Here is a 25,299-nt window from a genome sequence, read left to right as displayed (position 1 = left end):
GCCAAGAACAGCGACAACGCGTCCCACCTCTTGAACTCCTCCTCCATTTGCTCCACCAGCTTTGTGACATTAAGCCTATGTAGGGCCCCCCCAGCTCCAGGCCACCTGGACCCCCAAATACCTGAAGCTCCTCTCTGCCCTTTTTAGTGGGAGCTCGCCCATCCCCCTCTCCTGGGTGAACCACGAACAATTCGCTCTTCCGACTTCCGGGTGCGGCGATGCGGAGCTAAGCCGCACGAGTCGGCAGCTCCCGCTACCACGGACTTTCGGGCTCGTTAGAGGAGCCCCAACGGAACTTTTTTCGACAAAAGCCCGTGGGGAAGGGAAGAGAAGATCCCCTCCAACGCCTATGAAACAGACCCGAAGTGCAACGGCCAGAAAAGTGGCACTGGAGCAACGGGAGAAGCAGGGTAAAAAAAACAAAATGGCGGCGGCCAGGGACAAAGGGGAGCTGCAGGAGCTCATCAAGCGCTGCTTCGAAGAGCAGCGCGAGGAGATGCACAAGGAGATACTGGCGCCTATGCTTTCGGCAATTGAAGGACTCGGGATGACCCAGAAGGCCCACGAGGTTAAGATCCAGGAGGTAGAGAAAAGAGTCAGCCAGAACGAGGACGAGCTCTTGGGCCTGGCGGTGAGAGTGGAGCAGCACGAGGCGCTACACAAGAGTTGGGAGGGAAGACTCGAAGACCTGGAGAACAGGTCGAAGGGAAAGAATCTGCGGATCCTGGGTCTCCCTGAAGGAGTGGAGGGGGCTGATGCTGGGGCATACGCGAGCACGATGCTTGGGGCGATGATGGGCGCGGAGGCCCCTTCGAGGTTGCTGGAGTTGGACGGGGCACACCGGGTGCTGGCGAGGAAGCCCCAGGCAAATGAGCCGCCAAGGGCGATGGTGGTGAGGTTTCACCGGATCACAGACAGAGAGTTGGTCCTGAAATGGGCCAAGAAGGAGCGGAGCAGTAAGTGGGACAATGCAGAGATCCGAATATACCCGGACTGGAGCACAGAGGTTGCAAAGCGGAGAGCGGGTTTCAACCGGGCCAAAGCAGCGTTGCACCGGAAAGGAGTGAAATTCGGAATGCTGCAGCCAGCACGACTGTGGGTCACATACAAAGGCCAACACTATTACTTCGAAACGCCTGAAGAGGCGTGGACCTTTATACTAACTGAAAAGTTGGACTCTAACTGAGGGTTTGTGAGGGTGGGGGGGATGTTTGAGGTTTGATGTGTGATGGTTGTTGTATATAGGGGGTCAGTCACGCGCAGGAAATGTTACATGGGCTGGGGGAGAGAGACAAGGCCGCGGCAGGAACTGCGCCAGAGGGGGCGGAGTGGGCTGTGGAAAGCGCGGGGTTTCTCCCGCAGGAGGGAAGAAAGGCGGGAAGGGGAACGAAGGAACTCATATGGATTGGGGGACTCCCACACGGGGAGGTCAATGGGACGACGGGGGAAGCCGGGGTCAGCAGGTTTCAGCTGACTTACGGGAGTGACATGGGGGGAGCAAAAAAGCTAGACAGGGGTCTAGCGGGGGGAGGGGAGGGGGGGAAGGGGGGGGAAGGGTTGCTGCTGCACTGGCCGAAAAGTAATGGGACACAGAGGAGGTGGTCGAGACGGGGGGGGGGGGGGGGGGGGACTGGAGGGTGAGAGAGGCGTGGACACGCGACTGGCCCAGAAAAGGAAATGGCTAGTCGGCGGGGGGCGGGGGGGGGGGGGGGGGGGGGCGGTGTGAGCCCCTCCAATCCGGCTGATAACGTGGAACTTGAGGGGGCTGAATGGGCCGGTGAAGAGGGCTCGAGTGTTCGCGCACTTAAAGGGACTGAAGGCAGACGTGGTCATGCTCCAAGAGACTCACCTGGAGGTGGCGGACCAGGTCAGGTTAAGAAAGGGATGGGTAGGACAGGTATTCCACTCGGGACTGGACGCGAAGAATAGAGGGGTGGCAACATTAGTGGGAAAGCGGGTGTCATTTGAGGCCAAGACTATTGAGGTGGACAATGGAGGGCGATATGTAATGGTGAGCGGTAGGTTGCAAGGGACGTGGGTGGTGTTGGTAAACGTATACGCCCCGAACTGGGATGATGCTGGATTCATGAAGCACATGTTGGGGCGCATTCCAGACCTGGAGAAAGGAGGCCTGATAATGGGAGGGGACTTCAATACAGTGTTGGATCCAGCACTGGACCGCTCCAAATCAAGGACTGGAAAGAGGCCGGCGGCGGCCAAGGTACTTAGGGGGTTTATGGATCAGATGGGGGGAGTGGACCCATGGTGGTTTGCAAGGCCGCAGGCCAGGGAATTTTCTTTCTTTTCCCATGTACACAAAGCCTACTCCCGGATAGATTTTTTTGTTCTGGGCAGGGCGCTCATCCCGAGGGTGGAGGGGACGGAGTATTCGGCCATAGCCGTTTCGGACCATGCCCCGCACTGGGTGGAACTGGAGCTGGGAGAGGAGAGGGACCAACGCCCGCTGTGGCGGCTGGATGTGGGACTGCTGGCGGACGAGGTGGTGTGTGGGAAGGTGAGGGGGTGTATCGAAAGGTACTTGGAGGCCAACGACAACGGGGAGGTGCAGGTGGGGGTGGTATGGGAGGCGTTGAAGGCGGTGATCAGGGGAGAGCTAATCTCCATTAGGGCTCATAGGGAGAAGACAGAGGGCATGGAAAGGGAGAGGTTAGTGGGGTAGATTTTGAGAGTGGACAGGAGATACGGAGGAAAGATTACTTGGGGAAAGACGACGGCTCCAGACGGAGTTTGACCTGCTGACCACAGGGAAGACGGAGACACAGTGGAGGAAAGCGCAGGGGGCGACCTACGAGTATGGGGAAAAGGCTAGTCGGATGCTGACACACCAGCTCCGTAAAAGGATGGCAGCGAGGGAAATAGGGGGAGTTAAAGATGGAAGGGGAGCCACGGTTCGGAGTGCGACGAAAATAAACGAGGTATTTAAGGCCTTCTATGAAGAGCTGTACAGATCCCAGCCCCCAGCGGGGGAAGAGGGTATGAGACGATTCCTAGACCAACGGAGGCCTCACACCAACGCGGAGAGCCTATACAACGAGGCACATGCAGCAACCAGGGGTGTGGTGGAGCGGTACTTCGGGCTGCTGAAGATGCGCTTCAGATGCCTGGACCGATCAGGAGGGGCCCTGCAGTACCAACTCGACAGGGTCGGTCGCATAGTTGTGGTCTGATGTGCGCTGCACAACATTGCCATGCAGAGGGGAGATGACCTGGTGGAGGAGCCGGAGGAAGGACCCGACGGCACCGGAGCCAACGCAAATGAGGGGGATGGGGAAGAGGAGGATGCGGAGGATGAGGATGATGGGGCGCATCAGGGTGGGGGGAGGGGCGCAGGACGCAGACACTGCCTGGCTGCTCGTTACACCCAGGAGGCTGCGCGACGGCACCACCGGGGACAGCGGGCACGCGACGCGTTGGTGGCCGCACGGTTCACGCACTGTGGGGGGTGGGATTCGCTGAACACTGCCACTTGCACCGTCACTCAAGTACACGGGCACCACACAGCACCCACCACCTCCCCCCCCCCCCCCCGCACCGCGTTCACGGCAACAATTCCACATCACCTTACCACTGCGGCACGACGGGATTGCACAACATTGATGATTGTGTAAGCGGGTGTGATCAGTGCCATGTTGAATGATGACAGCCCGCTCTGCGATGAGCTGTGTGCTCAGATTCGCCAGCCGAGGTCTGACTCATGGCTATAGCTGAACCATGCACTCCGGTGGTCACAACCTTCGTGACGGATATTTCACCACATGCGCGTGGGGTGGCTGGCGTCGGTGTACAGAGGACAACGATGTCCGATTATGGGGGGGGGGGGGGGGGGGGGGGGGGGGAAGGGTCACCACATCCGGAACAGACCTTGAACGGCTCGTATACCACTACGCCAATCGGGTACCCTCCCGAGCCCCCTGGCACCGGACATAGCACACAGTCTTACAAGTCAAATTTAACAGTGCGTTTATTCGTGTGGTGAACATAGGTGCCCTACTCCCTACAACTAAACTGTGCCCTGCACCCGTGCCAACTTCTTACGTGCCTAACAACTTTGCCTTACGGGCCCTACCACTACGTCTAGGTGTGTTCCCAGATGGTACAGCAGGAGTGGAGACGGACTGCTGTGAATCACGCCCTTCGACATGGCTCCCCGTTGGCACGCGTTTCCTGGGGTGGCCCGGCTTCGATGGGCCAGGCTGCTCTGCGGGCGTGCCACCCTGACCTGCCCGCTCCCCACCAGATGCGCCAGGGACGGAACGGGGGGAGGCCGAGTGTACCGGGAGGTCCCTTGGTGGAGCTACCGGGACGGGCCCCAGAACCTCCTCCTCCCTCGTTGAGCCCGGTGGCCCCCGGGCCTCACTGTGGGACGGAGATGCGCTCGGAGACATGCCCCGTCGCACCCCCGACACCTGGCGCTGCCAGTCCTGGAGGCCTGCAGCGGTATCGACCACGGTCCGAATGTTCGCCGAGACGGGGCCCAGGGAGTGCCACATTCCTGCCAAGGTCTGTACGATCTCGACCTGTGAGTGCGCGACGCCATCCATCACGTGCACCAGGCGGTCTATGCTCTCCGCGACCGACTGCTGGGACTGAGCCATCGCTTGCTGGGACCGGGCCATGGCATGGTGAGACTCAGCCAGGGCCCGGAGAGCGGCGGCAATGTCGTGTTGGCTCTGGCGCATGGCTACCTGTGAGAGGGCAGCCCGCTCCTGGGCCATGGATGATGCGTGCACGTGAAGCCCAACGCCTTGCAGAACCTGACCCATGGCCAAAACCCCTTCACCCATTGCCTCCACCGCGGACGCCACCCGTGCGGTGTCGGCCTGGGTGGCTTCGATGAGCGGCACCACTCCCTGCTTCTGGACGCGGATAGACTCCTCCAGCTGCGTGTGCAGGTCCTGGAAGATGGCCCTCATCCAGTTACTCAGTCCCTGGGTGCCCATGCGCATCGGTTGTCCGGGCGGGTCAATTACATCCAGGAACCCGGGAACCGTCTGGGTGGCAGCTGGTTGCAGGGCCTGGGCTGCCCTCCGACCGTCCAGCCCCTCGGCTGCTCCAAACTCCACCTGCTGTACCGGCTCGGCTGTGGGGTGCGCACCAGACTGTGACCCGGGAGCCTCGTCACTTATCTGCCCAACTGAGGTGAGTGTCTCTGCGATGGTGAACGGTGTGGGAGACAGCAGTGCCGCAAGCTCGAGGTCATCATCTGTCAGGAAGTCTGGTGTGGACTGGTCCCCCTCATGGCCTGGAGCAAGCTCCATGCGGGCCATGTCGTCTTGACCTCCAGTTCGATCCAGCGGGTGTGTGGCCGTGATGTGGGCTTCGGCATGACTGTCCACCCTGTGCCCCTGACTAATGTCTGTCCCGGAGGTCTCAGCGTCCCGGTCCTGTGTCCCAGACTGTGAAGTCTGCCCTCCTGTCCGAACAACTGCCAACCTCTGCCGTGCGTCCCTGGGTGCCGTTGCGGTGGGTGGCGTTGCGCTGCTTCCTGGGCGAGACGTCCCTGAAGGTTCGGCCGATGGCCCTGGGGAACATAAAAGATTCGGGGTTCGTTAGACACGGTGGCCCGGGTGTATGGTGGTGGTGGGTGCACAGTGTGAGGGGGGGATGGGATCTGGGGTGCAGTGGCCAGAGTGTGAGGGGGGATGGGATCTGGGGTGCAGTGGCCAGAGTGTGAGGGGGGATGGGATCTGGGGTGCAGTGGCCAGAGTGTGAGGGGGGCGATGACAGGTTGGGGGTGGAGAGGACATGCAGGGTTCTCTCACTTGCTTCTGCGCCTCCGACCTGGCATGGCGCGATCTCCCGGGTGGCGGATCCCCCAGCGAGGTCCAGGGCCCTCTGCTCGTGAATGGTTAGGGGGTGCAGGACCGGAGAACCCCCTCCGGTTCTCATGCGCTCTCGCTGGTTATGCGCTGTCTTGTCCTGGGGTGGGAGGTCGGATAAAGCAGCACCATTAGGCGGGTATCATCAGGGCATGCAGATATTGACAACATTGTTGCTGGTTCAGGAGACAGGACGCCATGGGTTCGCTCCAGGGGGGTCCCGGGGCTCATGTGGGTCGAGTAGATAGTTGGGCACCGTAAACCCCCCCAAACCCCCTGACCCCCCCAACATCGCCCCTGATGCCCCAGTCCCCCCCAACACTCCCAACACCCCCCCTCCCAACCCCAGTTCCCCCGCCCGTACCGGGGGTGGGGAAGCCTGGGGGCACCCTCATGGCGCTTACCCTGGCAGCCCAGGTGAGGTCGTGCAGCTTCTTGCGGCACTGCTCCCCCGTCCGGGGGGTCTGCCCCACAGCACTGACTGCAGTGCCCACCTCCCGCCAGCCGCGCCACACCGCGCTGGATGGCTGGCGATGCCCACGTCTTGGGCAGAGGGTGGCCCTTCTCCGCTCCACCTCATCCATAAGGGTATCCAGGTCCCTATCCCGGAACCTCGGTGCGGCTCTTCGGGGCTCAGCCATCTCCTTAGTTCTCCTCCGGGTCCTCTGTGCGCGGTTCGCGCAATTTACGACGCAGCGGTGCATCATTCGGGCGTTGCACGGTGACGACGCGGCCTTCGCGGAACGCCCCCCCCCGAGGTTCTCGCGGCCCCGATCATAGCCCTTTATCGGGCCCTGAAACGGTCGGGATCGGGGCCGTTCCGCGCCGTCGTGGATCACGACGGCGTTCACGACGGCGCGGCCACTTCGGCGTGGGAGTGGAGAATCACGCCCTGTGTCTCTGCACTGTGTGTTTATGCTCTCTGTGTCTCTGCACTGTGTGTTTATGCTCTCTGTGTCTCTGCACTGTGTGTTTATGCTCTCTGTGTCTCTGCACTGTGTGTTTACTCTCTCTGTGTCTCTGCACTGTGTGTTTACACTCTCTGTGTCTCTGCTCTGTGTGTTTATGCTCTCTGTGTCGCTGCACTGTGTGTTTATGCTCTCTGTGTCTCTGCACTGTGTGTTTATGCTCTCTGTGTCTCTGCACTGTGTGTTTATGCTCTCTGTGTCTCTGCACTGTGTGTTTATGCTCTCTGTGTCTCTGCACTGTGTGTTTATGCTCTCTGTGTCTCTGCACTGTGTGTTTATGCTCTCTGTGTCTCTGCACTGTGTGTTTACTCTCTCTGTGTCTCTGCACTGTGTGTTTACACTCTGTGTCTCTGCACTGTGTGTTTATGCTCTCTGTGTCTCTGCACTGTGTGTTTACTCTCTCTGTGTCGCTGCACTGTGTGTTTACACTCTCTGTGTCTCTGCACTCTGTGTTTATGCTCTCTGTGTCTCTGCTCTGTGTGTTTATGCTCTCTGTGTCTCTGCTCTGTGTGTTTACACTCTCTGTGTCTCTGCACTGTGTGTTTATCTGTGTCTCTGCACTGTGTGTTTATGCTCTCTGTGTCTCTGCTCTGTGTGTTTATGCTCTCTGTGTCTCTGCTCTGTGTGTTTATGCTCTCTGTGTCTCTGCTCTGTGTGTTTATGCTCTCTGTGTCTCTGCACTGTGTGTTTTCGCTCTCTGTGTCTCTGCTCTGTGTGTTTATGCTCTCTGTGTCTCTGCTCTGTGTGTTTATGCTCTCTGTGTCTCTGCACTGTGTGTTTTCGCTCTCTGTGTCTCTGCACTGTGTGTTTACACTCTCTGTGTCTCTGCACTGTGTGTTTACACTCTCTGTGTCTCTGCTCTGTGTGTTTATGCTCTCTGTGCCTCTGCACGGTGTGTTTACGCTCTCTGTGTCTCTGCACTGTGTGTTTATGCTCTCTGTGTCTCTGCACTGTGTGTTTATGCTCTCTGTGTCTCTGCACTGTGTGTTTTCGCTCTCTGTGTCTCTGCACTGTGTGTTTTCGCTCTCTGTGTCTCTGCACTGTGTGTTTACACTCTCTGTGTCTCTGCACTGTGTGTTTACACTCTCTGTGTCTCTGCTCTGTGTGTTTATGCTCTCTGTGTCTCTGCTCTGTGTGTTTACACTCTCTGTGTCTCTGCACTGTGTGTTTATGCTCTCTGTGTCTCTGCACTGTGTGTTTACACTCTCTGTGTCTCTGCTCTGTGTGTTTACACTCTCTGTGTCTCTGCACTGTGTGTTTACACTCTCTGTGTGTCTGCACTGTGTGTTTACACTCTCTGTATCTCTGCACTGTGTGTTTACACACTCTGTGTCTCTGCACTGTGTGTTTACACACTCTGTGTCTCTGCACTGTGTGTTTACACTCTCTGTGTGTCTGCACTGTGTGTTTACACTCTCTGTGTCTCTGCACTGTGTGTTTATGCTCTCTGTGTCTCTGCACTGTGTGTTTATGCTCTCTGTGTCTCTGCACTCTGTGTTTACACTCTCTGTGTCTCTGCACTGTGTGTTTACACTCTCTGTGTCTCTGCACTGTGTGTTTACACTCTCTGTGTCTCTTCTCTGTGTGTTTATGCTCTCTGTGTCTCTGCACTGTCTGTTTACACTCTCTGTGTCTCTGCACTGTGTGTTTATGCTCTCTGTGTCTCTGCACTGTGTGTTTACACTCTCTGTGTCTCTGCACTGTGTGTTTACACTCTCTGTGTCTCTCCTCTGTGTGTTTACGCTCTCTGTGTCTCTGCTCTGTGTGTTTATGCTCTCTGTGTCTCTGCACTGTGTGTTTACACTCTCTGTGTCTCTGCACTGTGTGTTTATGCTCTCTGTGTCTCTGCACTGTGTGTTTACACTCTCTGTGTCTCTCCTCTGTGTGTTTACGCTCTCTGTGTCTCTGCACTGTGTGTTTTTGCTCTCTGTGTCTCTGCACTGTGTTTACACTCTCTGTGTCTCTGCACTGTGTGTTTATGCTCTCTGTGTCTCTGCACTGTGTGTTTACACTCTCTGTGTCGCTGCACTGTGTGTTTACACTCTCTGTGTCTCTGCACTGTGTGTTTATGCTCTCTGTGTCTCTGTCCTGTGTGTTTACACTCTGTGTCCCTGCACTGTGTGTTTACACTCTCTGTGTCGCTGCACTGTGTGTTTACACTCTCTGTGTCTCTGCACTGTGTGATTATGCTCTCTGTGTCTCTGTCCTGTGTGTTTACACTCTGTGTCCCTGCACTGTGTGTTTACACTCTCTGTGTCGCTGCACTGTGTGTTTACACTCTCTGTGTCTCTGCACTGTGTGTTTATGCTCTCTGTGTCTCTGCACTGTGTGTTTACACTCTCTGTGTCTCTGCACTGTGTGTTTACACTCTCTGTGTCTCTCCTCTGTGTGTTTACGCTCTCTGTGTCTCTGCACTGTGTGTTTATGCTCTCTGTGTCTCTGTCCTGTGTGTTTACACTCTGTGTCCCTGCACTGTGTGTTTACACTCTCTGTGTCGCTGCACTGTGTGTTTACACTCTCTGTGTCTCTGCACTGTGTGTTTATGCTCTCTGTGTCTCTGTCCTGTGTGTTTACACTCTGTGTCCCTGCACTGTGTGTTTACGCTCTCTGTGTCTCTGCTCTGTGTGTTTATGCTCTCTGGGTCTCTGCTCTGTGTGTTTACACTCTCTGTGTCTCTGCACTGTGTGTTTACACTCTCTGTGTCTCTGCACTGTGTGTTTACACTCTCTGTGTCTCTGCTCTGTGTGTTTATGCTCTCTGTGTCTCTGCACTCTGTGTTTACACTCTCTGTGTCTCTGCACTGTGTGTTTACACTCTCTGTGTCTCCACACTGTGTGTTTACACTCTCTGTGTCTCTGCACTGTGTGTTTACGCTCTCTGTGTCTCTGCACTGTGTGTTTACACTCTCTGTGTCTCTGCTCTGTGTGTTTACACTCTCTGTGTCTCTGCTCTGTGTGTTTATACTCTCTGTATCTCTGCACTGTGTGTTTACACTCTCTGTGTCTCTGCACTGTGTGTTTACACTCTCTGTGTCCCTGCACTGTGTGTTTACACTCTTTTTGTCTCTGCACTGTGTGTTTCTGCTCTGTGTCTCTGCACTGTGTGTTTACACTCTCTGTGTCTCTGCTCTGTGTGTTTATGCTCTCTGTGTCTCTGCTCTGTGTGTTTATGCTCTCTGTGTCTCTGCTCTGTGTGTGTCTCTTCATTTTGATTCACTTCATTTATTTAGTAATGAATCATGACATAAACTGTCCTCAGCCAACCTCGAAACACAGCTTTTGCAGATTGGATTATTGGTTTCAGTTCAGGAGCAAGAACCCTGAAGAGTTTCTTCCCAATGCTGAGATCAGGCCTAAACGTTCTTGACCTCTGGAGCAATGTGAATGCGGGTGGGACTGCCATTTCCAGCACAGTTATCAAGTAATTCCTCTCCCCATTTATTGGATTTGGCCTGTATTAAACAAGGAATTAACTGTCTCTGTTGATGGTCTGACCTCACTGAGCCATCACAGCATCAATATTCCACCACTATAATTGTTTGACAGTGGGCTTGTCTGTGCTACAGTAAAGCTGTCGAATCAAGACCATTCAGCCCATCATATCTGCGTCAGCTCTATGCAAACAGTCTAATATGTGTTACTCCCCTTCCCGCTCCCAATCGCTCTGCACATTTCTCCTTTTCGGGTTTATTTCTTTTTAAAATTCTGTCACTCACTGATTTGATGACATCGGTTTCTTCTCTGATTTTTTTTTTACTGTTTTGGCAGGTCTCCTTTATTCTCCGAGGAAGTGAAGATTAAGCTGCCATCAGACCTCACCAAAGACAACCATCTGCTTTTCACCTTTTACCACATTAACTGTCAGTCCAAGCAGAGCCAGGACTGCCCTGAAGTTCCACTGGGCTACACTGTAAGTCGCTGCGCCGTCAATGTGCCCTCGATTAATTGTCGCAAATATGTTTCTTCCTGTGGGTAAGGTATCAACCAATGAGGTACTGAAGCCACATAACCTGGGTAGGCCCCAGGCTCTGTGCCCGACATGAGCCCCTTTAGTGGTGGCAGCATGAGTGCTGCGAACGACCTTGGGTGACCGGATTTTGAATAGTCACAAATTAAGCCGTTCCCAGTAATACTGAGCTTCACTCGAAGGAGAAATGAGAGCTGTGGGACTAGGCCTCACTCCAGTGTAGTACTGAATTGTTTCTCCCCAACTCCCTCATTGGGCGCTTTCCCCTGGAGCTGCACCACCTGCTGCACGCCCTCCGTTGCCAGCGAGCTCACGGTGCCTGAGAGCATCCGGGAGAGAAGCCCAGACAGACGCGTGAGAACTGTTGAAGAGCAAGCCCGACTTGGCGGGGCTGTCTCTCTGGGATCAACTGTCAATCATTCCCAGGGAGTCCCTGCCAGTCCTGCTGTATTTTCTCAGTTTACATGTCAGTTCTGTTCCTATTTTGCCCCCCCCCCCGCCTGCCTCCCATTGGCCGATCTTAACGACTGCCCCTTAATGGAAAAGCCCGAAAAGCAGGACACTCAAAGGATTTTGAGGAAATTGTCAGGGCGACAGAACATTTCATGAGAATCGGGATTTTCCCGTCGAAATGGTTCTTTTTTTGCCCCCCCCACCGGCCCAGTGAAAGGATGCACATGAAGCAGGTTGAAGACAGGGAGAGTTTGGGGTGATGGCAAACTGATTAGATTCTGTAGTGAGCTCAGTGCTCACTGTTGGAATGCCACATGCCATGTGTTGTAATCAAAGCTGTGCTATAGAGAGAGAATACGCAATTAGAGATCGATATTGTGAGAATCGTGTGACTGGCTCCAACATCATCGGGGAGCAAGCACAGGGCTATACGGACTTTAAGGTCCTTGTCAAATATACCCATGAATTTAGTCAATAAATCCAACCTAGTCAGACCTGGTCTAACTGGCAAGAATCAAAGATTTTTTGCCTTTCTTTAACTCACCAGGGTAGACGTCCATCTTTAGCCTATAGACGTTAAGCATGATCTGAGTGGATCACAGAAATGAGAATCTAGTGGGGACACTGCACATTGTTAGGGAAAACTGCCAGATATTCATTCCATTCAATTCAACTGAAAAAGGTCAAACATCTGCTTTACCAGACTCACCCCGCTTGGGTACTGGCCCCTCCCTGGTGAGGTACTGGCCCCTCCCTGCTGGGGTATTGGTCCCTCCCTGCTGAGGTACTGACCCCTCCTTGCAGAGGTACTGGCCCCTCCCTGCCGAGGTACTGGTCCCTCCCTGCTGAGGTATTGGCCCCTCCCTGCTGGGGTACTGGCCCCTCCCTGCTGGGGTACTGGCCCCTCCCTGCTGAGGTACTGGCCCCTCCCTGCTGAGGTACTAGCCCCTCCCTGCCGAGGTATTGGCCCCTCCCTGCGCCGAGGTATTGGCCCCTCCCTGCTGAGGTATTGGTCCCTCCCTGCTGGGGTACTGACCCCTCCCTGCAGAGGTACTGGCCCCTCCCTGCTGAGGTACTGGTCCCTCCCTGCTGGGGTACTGGCCCCTCCCTGCTGAGGTACTGGCCCCTCCCTGCTGAGGTACTGGCCCCTCCCTGCTGAGGTACTGGCCCCTCCCTGCCATGGCATTGGTCCCTCCCTGCTGAGGTATTGGTCCCTCCCTGCTGGGGTACTGACCCCTCCCTGCAGAGGTACTGGCCCCTCCCTGCTGAGGTACTGGTCCCTCCCTGCTGGGGTACTGGCCCCTCCCTGCTGAGGTACTGGCCCCTCCCTGCTGAGGTATTGGCCCCTCCCTGCTGAGGTACTGGCCCCTCCCTGCTGAGGTACTGGCCCCTCCCTGCCGAGGTATTGGCCCCTCCCTGCTGAGATATTGGTCCCTCCCTGATGAGGTACTGGCCCCTCCCTGCTGAGGTACTGGCCCCACCCTGCTGAGGTATTGGCCCCTCCCTGCTGAGGTACTGGCCCCTCCCTGCTGAGGTACTGGCTCCTCCCTGCTGAGGTACTGGCCCCTCCTTGCTGAGGTATTGGCCCCTCCCTGCTGAGGTATTGGTCCCTCCCTGCTGGGGTATTGGTCCCTCTCTGCTGAGGTACTGGCCCCTCCCTGCTGTGGTCCTGGCCCCTCCCTGCTGAGGTATTGGCTCCTCCCTGGCGAGGTACTGGCCCCTCCCTGCTGAGATATTGGTCCCTCCCTGCTGGGGTATTGGTCCCTCCCTGCTGAGGTACTGGCCCCTCCCTGCTGAGGTACTGGCCCCTTCCTGCTGAGGTACTGGCCCCTCCCTGCTGAGATATTAGCCCCTCCCTGCTGAGGTATTGGCCTCTCCCTGCTGAGATATTGGCCCCTCCCTGCTGAGATATTGGCCCCTCGCCACTGGGGTATTGGCCCCTCGCCACTGGGGTATTGGCTCATCCCCGTCAGAATATTGGCTGCTCTCTGTCGGGGTATTGGCCCCTACCCGCTGGGGTACTAGTTTCCTAGTCCATGCCCAGTGGGGGAGCCACCCTGTGCCTGCTGTGGGGGCCATTCTGCATTCAGTGTGGGGGCCATTCCACAGCCAGTGCAGGGCCGCTGTGCAGCCAGTACAGGGGCCACTCTCTGCCCGGTGCAGGAGCCCCTCTGCGCCCGGTGCGGGGCCACTCTGGAAGAGTGCAGGTGGCTCGGCCGTTCCAGTGTTTCAAGGCAGCAGTAGTTTAAAACCAAACTGTTACACTGTTAGAGGGGGAAGCGTGGCTGCTGGATTCTGGGATTTCTCATTCCACACTTTATTTCAAATGTGATTTCATCTTTCTGTGGCTCTCATTTATATTCTAGAGCTAGTAATGGTGTAAGCAGTGTGCAAAGTAAAGAGAACACAACAAGATTTATTATTAAATACGGACAATCCTTTCCTCTATAGATGAAAGGGAGACTGAAAATAAATGCAGGCAATAAATGGAGCTATCGGCATTAGATATATCAGGATAGTGGCTCCTTCCTGTCCGGATTAACACTGGGAAGCAGGGCCAATTGCTTCCAAATTTAAAATGATTTGCAAAACAACACATCTTCTCAGTTATGAATACCCATCATCTTCCCCCTCAGTCTATTTCATGCTGGCCTGACTTTTAATTGGGCTCCACCCTCTTCGGTCTCCTCAGTAATTTACAGCTTTAATTTACAAAGTGCCGCTTGCGATTAGAATCTTTCTTCTGAAAATTGAAAACAGAACATTAGTGTTGCGTTGGGCGCTCTGGATCCGTGGAACACATACAGGTCACCAACACTTGAAATAGTGCAACACTATTTTATTGAGTCATTAACAGTTTAACATACTCTCACTGTCGGTTAACACGATACTAGCTTTAACTAAAGACCTTTGCCTTGTCCTAACCCGTCGATGCACTCAGCACATGGTGAATGTCTGTGCTGCAGGCTGTGAGCTCTGTCCTACTAGGAAGCTGCAGCTCGAATGAGCGGGAACTCTGATGCCCCCTGTCTTTATAGTGCGTGTGCTCTCACTGGTGATTGGCTGCGGTGTTGTGTGTGTTGATTGGTCCCACTGTGTGTCCATCAGTGTGTGTGTCTGCACCATGATATACTGGTGTATATTATGACATCCCCCCTTTTATAAAAGAATGTACATGTGTGGCAATAAATAGTGTATGATGAGAATGTCCCGAACTACGTGTGTGCGAAAGACATATTTACAGGACTATCATAGAATTTACAGTGCAGAAGGAGGCCATTCGGCCCATCGGGTCTGCACCGGCTCTTGGAAAGAGCACCCTACCCAAGGTCAACACCCCCACCCTATCCCCATAACCCAGTAACCCCACCCAACACTAAGGGCAATTTTGGACACTAAGGGGCAATTTATCACGGCCAATCCACCTAACCTGCACATCTTTGGACTGTGGGAGGAAACCGGAGCACCCGGAGGAAACCCACGCACACACGGGGAGGATGTCCTGGTGCAGAAAAACAGTATGCACCAAGAATAACGAGATGAACACTATATACAAACCATGTAAACGATCAAACGGAAGAACAGAACAATTCAGAAAGTCTATACGTCCACAAAGTTCACAAATTAAGTCTCTGAGGTGGGCGACGAATTCTGGTTTTATTAAAACTTGTAGGTGTACGGGAGCGTGCCCATGCCCTCGAAGACGTTGTGGTACTGGTTGATAATGGCGTCGAGCTGTGCCCTGAAGTCAGTTGCGCCCTGAAGTTGGTGTCCTGAAAGGCAGACGCATCAGCAGGAGAGAGAGAATGAACTCTCTGAACTAGGTTCAACAGCTTGCATGCCTGCGCGCCAAGCAGGGAGGCTTTCGAGGAGCCCACAATTTCAAAAGGAAGGATGGCTTTGCGTGACCTGTGCGTCACTTCCAGTTGGCACGAGCCGCTGGCATCAATGGCATTGCCATTGTAATCCAATAGCTGGCAGGCTGATGGCAGGATGGCTGGTTTGACACGCAGGCTTTGGAAGTCAGAGCGCGCAATGAGATTGGCGGAGGCGCCAGTGTCCAGGCGGAATCGTATTTGGGACCGGTTGATCGTCAGGGTGGCACACCACTCATCGTCTGGATCGATGCTGTATGCCGACAGCGGCTGGTGACAACCAGAAAATAATTAGTGTTAGGAATTCATCTGGAGGGGCAACAACAATGAAATAAATTGCATCAAACCAGGGTGTTTGTAGATCCTGATGGAGCTTAGTTAACTTTCCCTGCGTTTTTGGCGTCACATTTTAAAAATTTGTATCTTTTAATTGCCAAGAGATTGCTTTCCCAAATCCCTGCCACGTCCAACATTTAGAATTCCGTGCCAATGCCAACCTTTGGATGAGAAAGCAAAGAATGTTCCTGGGATGAGAGGGTTGCCCTGAGGAGCGGACGGCCTTTATTGCGCGGAGTTGAGAAGAAAGAGAGGTGATCTCACTGAAATGTACAGGTGGTTTGACAGGATAAGTGGTGAGAGGCTGTTTCCCCTGGCTGCAGACTAGAACCAGTGGTCATTATCACAGGATAAGAGGATGGTCATTTAGGACTCAAATGAGGAAAGATTTCCTCACTCAAACTGTAATATGCAGTTTCCCAGGGCACTCGAGGCATTGGGATCTATTCCCTTTGCCTCAAAGACCTCAGGCAAGCACCTTTCAGCACTGGTCTTCACAAACGGGGACCAGATGGAAAGTACTCGTGGGGGTCTCCCAGGGGATTGGAGGCCCCCAGGTGCATGCCCTTTGGGCAAGGTGGTACCCTGGCACTGCTGGTGCCACCTGAGCACTCTGGCACTGCCAGCCTGACACCCTTGCAGTGCCACCTGGGTTCCAACCTGGCACTGCCAAGGTGCCCAAGTTGCACTGCCAGCAGGCAGGGGCACTACCATGGTGCCAGGTTGGCATTTTCTCACGGTGGTGTTCAGGCCAGGGTGCCCTGCGTGGTGTTTGGGGGGGGGGGCAGGAACCCCTCATAGTGAGTTGGGGCTGGAGGGTGGTTGGGGTCCGGTTGGGGGCACCAGAGATGGGGCACCATTTGGGCAGAGTGACGTTTAATAGCATTGTGTTTCTCTCTGTATGCTGGGAAACACGCACCTCAATGAGCTCGCTATGGGACTTTGTTCCCATTTAGTTAAATCCTGCCTGTTATGTTACTAGATCATTAAATAATGTTAATTGTCTGTCTTTTTATTTCACAACAGTGGTTGTCAATCTTGGACAATGGATATCTACGCTGTGGAACCTTTGAGCTCCCTATTTGTTTGGATAAACTTCCCTTCCTTTATTCAGTAACCTCCGTAAGTACACAGCAACTAAACATCTATTGATGCTAATGTAACAACTTGTCACCCAGTGCATGCCTGTGTTTGCCGCACTTTGGCTGCTGCCTACGCAAATCTACTACTTCATACATTTTTTAAAAACCCCAGTAAGAAAGCTTATTCATTTGGAAAGTCCATAGAGATTCCCTCACAACTGAGACCATTCTGGACCCTTACGCCCTGGGTGCTGATCTCAACTAGTGTTTGCCTAGCAGCATTTGAACCTCATGTCCTTAGTTTGAAAAATAAAGAATAAAAGGCGACCCAGGGCTCCAGCTTCAATTGTAGCTGGTCTTCGGGTCCTTCCAGATTTTGGGAAGCTGGCTAAGATGTCCAGTATCTGTACTGTATCTACCACTATATCTATATGTCATATTCAAAGATTTGTGATTGTGAACATTTCATGTTGTCACACCTATTTCTGACACCTGCTGAAGTAAATTATGCGTACTAGCCATCAAACCTTTTAGTCCTCCAAACAAAAGGTGGCTCTAATCTATCTCTCCCAACTTCACGGGGCCTGGTTTAGGTCAGTGGGCTAAATAGCTGGCTTGTAATGCAGAACAAGGCCAGCAGCACGGTTCAATTCCTGTACCGGCCTCCCCGAACAGGCACTGGAATGTGGCGACTAGGGGCTTTTCACAGTAACTTCACTGAAGCCTACTTGTGACACTAAGCGATTATTATTATTCACTTCAAGCTTGGGAGCCTGGCAAAAAGTAAAAGAAGTGATTTTCCAGGTCACTGCATTTCATCTAACTATATGTGTGGCAATGTAAATGTGTATTATTTCATTTAGTTTCTACAGCCTTTTCTCTTTTGTAAGCTCTTTTGCTCATGTCATTTTTCAGATGGTTTGCACGCCACACCGAAACCACCATTTGGACCTCTGCCCGAAATGTTATTTTTCTCGTAATTTCTTGCTCCTGCGATATTTCAGGACTCTGGTAGCTTGCGCAGGCTTGTTAGGTTCTGTTTGGCATAACATCCCAGGTCTGTATTGTTGCTGGTACCTGGGATTCAGACCCCACTCTACTGCAACTGCTTAACATCCTGGAATTTAAGACATTATTTAAACATAAAATCCCATGCCCACTCTCAAATCTATGTTTGGCTCAGAAAACGTTCCCCAACCTTCCTTCCGTTGTTCGTCTCTTGACTTTTCACTGCCCAAACAATGGTTGGTTAGTTGGGCCTAAGGCTGGGTGGGCTACCTGGCTCCACACTCTGGCTACCTGCTTGGCCCCTGTGTCCTCCTGCTCGGGCCCTGAGCTTGGGACCTCAGGCCATAGACCAACATCTTTTTCTGACTTTGTACCTCCCAACCCTGATAATCACCTCGTTCAGTGCAAGGAAATATGTGGGCTAAGTGAGGAGGCAGAGGAAGGGGTTAGAAGACTAAGGATGGGAGCAGTTAGGGAGTCACCCATTAGGGAGAAAGAAGTGTAGGACTGCAGCCGCTCTCAATTAAACCATTTAACGCCTTGAAACTTTCCTCAGAGAGCCTGTCACTGGGGCCTCTTGGGCATCCCTCACTGGCACTGCTTCTAAAACCTTGACTTGCTTCCTGCGGCTACAAAGCAGTGGCTGCCCATTTGCCTGATTCCCAGGCCTCCCACCCACTCCTTAGGTCACTGAACTGCTTATTGCTTATTTTCTACATTAAAAGTAGCCTCTGCTCACTCTCTCAGTAGCTGACCCATTTCCCAACACCCCCCCCCCCCCCCCCCCCCCCCCGCTATTCCTATCCTCCCCTCCCCCACCCAGGTCTTTAATATGTATATTTTAAGTTCCGAAACGGTCACCACCATTACAGTGCCCGGACAGTGTGTTTATTTCTTCTAATTGAAAAAAAACATGAATACCATAGCCCTGTGACCTTTCCTTAAGCTTTGAAACTTGCCCTGTAATTAGTTGTCTCCGTCCAGCACCATTATTACTCTCTCGGGCACCAAGCATTTCTCCTGATGTCTTGCTCCAATCCAATGACCATTTGGCATCAACGATACCCAGAATCAATCGATATGGCTCATGGAACATCGTCCCACTCCCCCAGTCCAATCTGATAGCCAGTGACTCACCCAAGAATCAACCATTATCTCTGCCTGACCAGTGTTGTCCCATCCAAATTGAATTTTGCCGATTGCCACGGGCTGCCATCACTTCAATCCCCATCAGGGAAATTTCCCCGCTTCACTCCTGCCACAAGTCATCACTCGCCTCCGCTCTGGCATCTTGCGTCCCCTCTCTTCCCAGTGGAATTCCTCGCAGTGTCACTGGGAATGCAAGGAATTCACAAACTAAAGATTTGGTCAGACTCAATGACCTTTGCTCGTTGTGCAAAACGGGGAAAGTTACAAAACAAAGGCAAACATTAACACACTGGTTTAGGTGTTGCGGCCCCTCTGACCGTGCCACTTTCTGTGTTTTGGTGGTGAGCCAGGATCTATTGTTGGTTTCTCTGCAGCCTCCATCCAATAGAATTTATCCAAGGCTAATCTACACACCTGTATTTTTACTGACAATCCAGTAATAGGGCTTCTGGTGCCAGGGGCCGTGAACCCACAAACTGGCTCAGCAAGTCGCTCCCAATTAATATCAGCTGCCCTGAAGTATGTTTAGCACACAGTTTAATTTATTGACTTATATTTTAGATATTCATTTAGATATTAATTTCCTCACTCCAGCTCTATGCAGGAATTGTTATTTTGGAGCAGACCGTGAGGATGCTGCCATGAGCTGAAAGGTCAAGAGGGAGAGTGACTGCCTGAATATTTTACTTTACGTTTCGTATCAGCCACCATTCAGCACACATGAACGCAATTCATAGTTGTGACTGGCAAAAGAAAAGCTTTTTATATAGCATGGATTGATGGGCAGAATGTCCTCCTTACTTGCTGTAATGGTTCTATGGCATATTTGTTTTATTCATTTTGTTCCTTTTGTTTAGAGCTACGTCATCTCGGATGAATTTTCTTGCACACTTATTGTGAAAACTCTGAGCTTGGCGACCATTTTGACTCATCACCTGGGATGGAAGGTGACCCTGTGACAGTGTCATGCCATGCTGTGCCATTCTGTGCAGAGTTGCTCTGTGCCTGGCAGTAGGGTGTCTTGGGCAGGGGTCACGTTCAGCATTTGCAGATGGGAATCTGGAAATAACTGTCTTAATAACTGCCCTATACTTTATTTCAGACCTCAGTGCCTGGGCTGAAGTGGTTGGATAATCGGAAAGCAATTTTCAAACTGGAGCTGCGCCCAGTTTCTACGGTGCACACACAGGTGAATGATTTCAGCTTCATAGCTATCAGAAACTCACAGATTGTAACTCTGGGATGACAGAATGGTGGAACATGCTGGCCGACCTCCTGTTCCCATGGCAGTGAGGCCTGGGCCTCAGTTCAATTTTGCAAGTGAGCTGTGGGGAGCTGAACAGATGACCGCGCCCTTCACATTGCGAGCTCCCTAAGTGATCACATCCTGTTCTGGCTTGTTGAGCAATGTCATCGTATTCCTAGCCAAACGAGCAGTGTCTACATATTCTGAGCTCTCGTGGTCTCATCATGTTCTGAGCTTGTTGAATAATGTAATTAAATTCTGAGCTCATTGAGTGATGTCCTTTTAAAATGTAATTGTTGTACACAGTCCATTTATTTGTGACCAGTTCGCTTTATTTGTTCCCCTGTGCACACATGTTGGGCGGGATTCTCCGTCCCGCCCTGCCACATTTCTGCCCCGACTGACCGGCGGGATTCTCCATTACGCCAGCCGGACGACGGGGTTTCCCATTGTGGGGCAGCCCCACTCGGTCGGGAAACCCCCGGGCGCCGGCATAACGGGGAATCACGCCGGCGGAGAATCCCGGCCGTTATTTATCTCAGAGCAATACGGTGGCACAGTGGTTAGCACTGCTACCTCACAGTGCCAGGGACCCGGGTTCAATTTCAGCCTCGGGCAACTGTCCTGTGCGGAGTTTGCACTTTCCTCCCCGTGTCTGTGTGGGTTTCCTCTGGGCGTTCCAGGTTCCTCCCACAATCCCAAGATGTGCAGGTTAGATGGAATGGCTAAATTGCCCCTTAGTGTCCAGGGACATGCAGGATAGGTTACTGGGATAGGGTGGGGTTGGCTGGGGAGTTGTCCTACGTTGAATGTTCTTTTAGAGGGTCAGTGCAAACTCGATGGGCCAAATGGCCTCCTTCTGCACTGTAGGGATTCTGCGATTCAAGGCCTGTACAGTACGTTTCAGATTGCTTTATCGTCACGCAACCATAACATTTTGCAGGAAGAGTGATCATCATATTCTGAGCTCACTGGGTGATGTCATCATATTCTGAGCTCACCGGGGTGATGTCATCATATTCTGAGCACACAATGGTCGCATGGTACTTCGAGCTCACTTACTGATGTCAGCAAGCCCTGTCTATTCAATGATTTGAGACTGCAGTATTTATGAGCTAAATTCTTTCCAGAACTGTAGAGAAGTTTTGAACAATTTACGCTTTACATCTTCAATTTGCCTTTATTTTGGTGATTTTGTTTGAAAAATGTATATACTTGAAGATGCAGATTCTAAAGTTACTATACTGCTATTCCTATCTGTGTGAATTTCAATGAGGTAGATCCTGTGCTCATGTCCAACTTTACCATTTGAATGGTAGAAAGCAATTCACTCAGAACACATTACTTTGATGTGTAAATGCAGCAGACATCGGCAAATGACAAAGACAAGAAGATTAATGAGCAGATCATCTGCTTTTGTTGATGCTGGCTGAGTGAGGAGTATTATCCAGGCTCTGAGAATTTCCTGCTTTTGTTCACCCATGAGGTCTTTAACAACCGCCTGAGCCACTGGAAAAGTTTAACGTCGCATTAAAAAGGCATTGTCACTGACAGTGCAGCACTCCCTCGATACTGCACCAAACAGTCAGCCTAGAGCAGTGTTTTTTCAAACTTTTTTTCCCGGGACCCACTTTTGCCAACCGGCCGACCTTTGCGACCCACGCTGGCTGACCTTGTGCCATAACTCTCTCTCACACCCAGACACACAAACTGTATAGTAACTCTCTCTTACACACCTATTCCACTGCCCCTCTTGTGTTGGAACCAGTGCATGAATTCCATACAATGACAGGGGGCGGAATTCTCCGGTATCGGCGCGATGTCCGCCGACCGGCGCCAAAAACGGCGCAAATCAGTCCGGCATCGCGCCGCCCCAAAGGTGCGGAATCCTCCGCATCTTGGGGGACAGAGCCCTAACCTTGAGGGACTAGGCCTGCGCCGGACTGATTTCCGCCCCGCCAGCTGGCGGAAAAGGCCTCTGGTGCCCCGCCAGCTGGCGCAGAAATTACATTGCCGGGCGGCGCATGCGCAGGAGCGTTAGCGGCCGCTCACGGCATCCCCGTGCATGCGCTGTGGAGGGAGTCTCTTCCGCCTCCACCATGGTGGAGACCGTGGCGAAGGCGGAAGTAAAAGAGCGCCCCCACGGCACAGGCCCGCCCACGGTTCGGTGGGCCCTGATCGCGGGCCAGGCCACCGTGGGGGCACCCCCCCGCAGCCAAATCGCCCCCCCCCCCCCCAGGACCCCGGAGCCCGCCCGCGCCGCCTTGTCCCGCCGGGTAAGAGAGGTGGTTTAATCCACGCCGGCGGGACAGGCATTCTAGCAGCGGGACTTTGGCCCATCTGGGCCGGAGAATTGCGGGAGGGGGCCCGCCAACCGGCGCGGCTCGATTCCCGCCCCCGCCGAATTTCCGGTGCCGGAGAATTCGGCAACCGGCGGAGGCGGGATTCACGCCAGCCCCCGGCGATTCTCCGACCGGCCGGGGGTCGGAGAATCTCGCCCCAGATCTCAATCTTTGTCTGCAAATCAGCTCAGTACAGACTACGAAATAAAATTTATGACAAAAGGATTTCATTTATCATTGCAAGTGGATAGAAATAAATACATCTCAATTTCTTCAAACTCTAAGCTGATTTTCTGTCAATTTTTTGTACATTTTGGAGATGGTGTGAGTGAGATCAGTTTTATAATCTGAAGAGATGTGCACGTACACAAGGGAAGGGATTATATCAACCGTTCCGGAATACACCAGCAGACTCATCGGCTACCAGGTCCGACCGGTAACCAGCAAGACCATCCCAAAAATGACACAGAACCCAGTGGCATTTACACAATCAACATTTGGTTCCGCAAGTATCTTCAGAATATGGGGCGAAATTCTCCGGAAACGGCGCGATGTCCGCCAACTGGCACCCAAAACGGCGCAAATCAGACGGGCATCGCGCCGCCCCAAAGGTGCGGAATGCTCCGCATCTTTGGGGGCCGAGCCCCAACCTTGAGGGGCTAGGTCGGCGGTGGACGAATTTCCGCCCCGCCAGCTGGCGGAAAAGGCCTTTGGTGCCCCGCCAGCTGGCGCGGAAATGACATCTCCGGGCGGCGCATGCGCAGGAGCGCTGTGCGGCAGCTGTCAGCTTCCCACGCATGCGCAGTGGAGGGAGTCTCTTCCGCCTCCGCCATCGTGACCATGGTGAAGGCGGAAGGGAAAGAGTGCCCCCACGGCACAGGCCCGCCCGCGGATCGGTGGGCCCCGATCGCGGGCCAGGCCACCGTGGGGGCACCCCCCGGGGCCAGATCCCGGCGATTCTCCGACCCGGCTGGGGGGTCGGAGAATCTCGCCCATGGAGTTAGCTGGAGCTTTGAGGGATCTGGGGCGTCATTCTCCGACCCCCCAGAGGGTCGGAGAATGGCTGTTGGCCGCCGTGAATCCCGCCCCCGCCAGTTGCCGAAGTCTCCGAAGGGAGAAAAGTCGGCGGGGCGTTAATGGCGCCGCTGTCGCGGAGAATGTCACGGGTCTGCGCAAGGCAGCCGATTTTCGGCCTGCCGATATCCTCCCTTCCGGATGGGCCGAAGTCCCGTCGACGTGATGACCGTTCACGTCGACGTGAATCAAACCTCCTTTTCATCGGCGTGACCCGGTGCTCCAGGCTCACGCCGACCCAGCGTGGAGGTGAGTGACGGCCTGGGGGGTTGGCTCTGGGCAGGCAATGGCGTGGCCGCAGTCTGATTGCGTGAGGAGAGGTGTGTCTCGGGTTGTGTGTGTGTGTGTGCGGCGGCGGGGTGGGGTGGTTAGAGTAGGCTGGGCTCCGGGGGAGTGCCGGGAGGGGGGTCCGTGCCGGGGTGGAGGTTGGGGGGGGGTCCGTGCTGGGGTGGAGGTTGGGGGGGGTCCGTGCTGGGGTGGAGGTTGGGGGGGGGGTCCGTGCCGTGTCGGGGTGGAGGTTGGGGGGGGTCCGTGCCGTGCCGGGGTGGAGGTTGGGGGGGGGGTCCGTGCCGTGCCGGGGTGGAGGTTGGGGGGGGTCCGTGCTGGGGTGGAGGTTGGGGGGGGGGGGTCCGTGCCGTGCCGGGGTGGAGGTTGGGGGTTGGGGGGGATCCGTGCTGGGGTGGAGGTTGGGGGGGGGGTCTGTGCTGGGGTGGAGGTTGGGGGGGGGGGGGTCCGTGCCGTGCCGGGGTGGAGGTTGGGGGGGGTCCATGCCGTGCCGGGGTGGAGGTTGGGGGGGGGGGTCCGTGCTGGGGTGGAGGTTGGGAGGGGTCCGTGCCGGGGTGGAGGTTGGGGGGGGTCCGTGCTGGGGTGGAGGTTGGGGGGGGGTCCGTGCTGGGGTGGAGGTTGGGGGGGGGTCCGTGCCGTGCCGGGGTGGAGGTTGGGGGTTGGGGGGGGGTCCGTGCTGGGGTGGAGGTTGGGGGGGGGGGGGGTCCGTGCTGGGGTGGAGGTTGGGGGTTGGGGGGGCGTCCGTGCTGGGGTGGAGGTTGGGGGGGGTCCGTGCCGAGGAGGGGGATGGGAGGGCAAGTGAGTTGGTCCACCTGGCCAGGTGCCAGCCTCCAACAGTTGGACCCATGCGGTCCATGCCACCTGGCTGGGGGGAGGAGGGGATATGGGCAATGATGACATGTCGTCGTTCCCCCTCCCCCCCCACCAGGCCGTCATGTTTTCAGATCATCCAGCGATGTTGGCCGCCGTGGTGGCAGCCGCTCATGTCTATGTTGCCCTGGATGAGGAGGAGGAGGAGGAGGAGGAGGAGGAGGAGGAGCGTGCCAGAGAGGCGGCGCAGGCTGCCGCAGAGGGGCAGGTGGCAGCCGCCCAGGCTGGAGGGACACCTGACCGACAGGACGAGGAGGGGGAGGAGGGCGCCCCGTGTGTACCGGCCCCGGCAGTCATACCAGGACCTCACGGACCGGGAATGCAGGAGGAGACTCCGGATGAGCCGGGAAACCGTGGCACACATCTGCCACCTGCTGGCACACCTGTCACCGCGTGGCACTGGCGGGGGACACGTGTGCGTCAAGGTTACGGTGGCCCTGAACTTTTATGCAACGGGGTCATTCCAGGCACCGAGTGGGGACCTGTCCGGCATATCGCAGACATCGGTGCACCGGTGCATCCGGGCAGTGACAGATGCCCTATATGCCATGGCGCACCGCTACATCCGCTTCCCCCGTGGACCGGGCCAGCCAAGATGCCCGGGCCGTGGGCTTCTCTGCCGTTGCCGGGTACCCCATGGTTCAGGGCGCGATCGATGGGATGCACGTCGCCGTGCGGCCACCTGCAGATAACAGGGCCGTGTTCACTAATAGGAAGGGGACCTATTCGATGAACGTACAGGTGGTCTGCGACCACCGCATGATGATTCTGCACGTCTGCGCCCCGTCACCCAGGCAGTGTACAC

General features: G+C 54.6%; 1 protein-coding gene across 1 annotated transcript in view; it reads left to right on the top strand.

Annotated features, from left to right (window-relative positions):
• The window catches only part of LOC140395143 (dedicator of cytokinesis protein 7-like), a 353,436-nt gene that overhangs the window by 142,853 nt on the left and 185,284 nt on the right, over window positions 1-25,299 (top strand). The window contains exons 16-18 of the mRNA XM_072482618.1: window positions 10,576-10,717; window positions 16,465-16,560; window positions 19,780-19,866. Of these exons, the coding sequence (XP_072338719.1) occupies window positions 10,576-10,717; window positions 16,465-16,560; window positions 19,780-19,866 (325 nt within the window). The remainder of the gene's footprint in view (window positions 1-10,575; window positions 10,718-16,464; window positions 16,561-19,779; window positions 19,867-25,299) is intronic.

The sequence above is a fragment of the Scyliorhinus torazame genome, chromosome 18 (genome assembly GCF_047496885.1).
Source record: "Scyliorhinus torazame isolate Kashiwa2021f chromosome 18, sScyTor2.1, whole genome shotgun sequence".
Classification (NCBI taxonomy): domain Eukaryota; kingdom Metazoa; phylum Chordata; class Chondrichthyes; order Carcharhiniformes; family Scyliorhinidae; genus Scyliorhinus; species Scyliorhinus torazame.
Note: the sequence above shows the minus strand (reverse complement) of the source record. Positions and strands in the feature narration are given on the sequence as shown.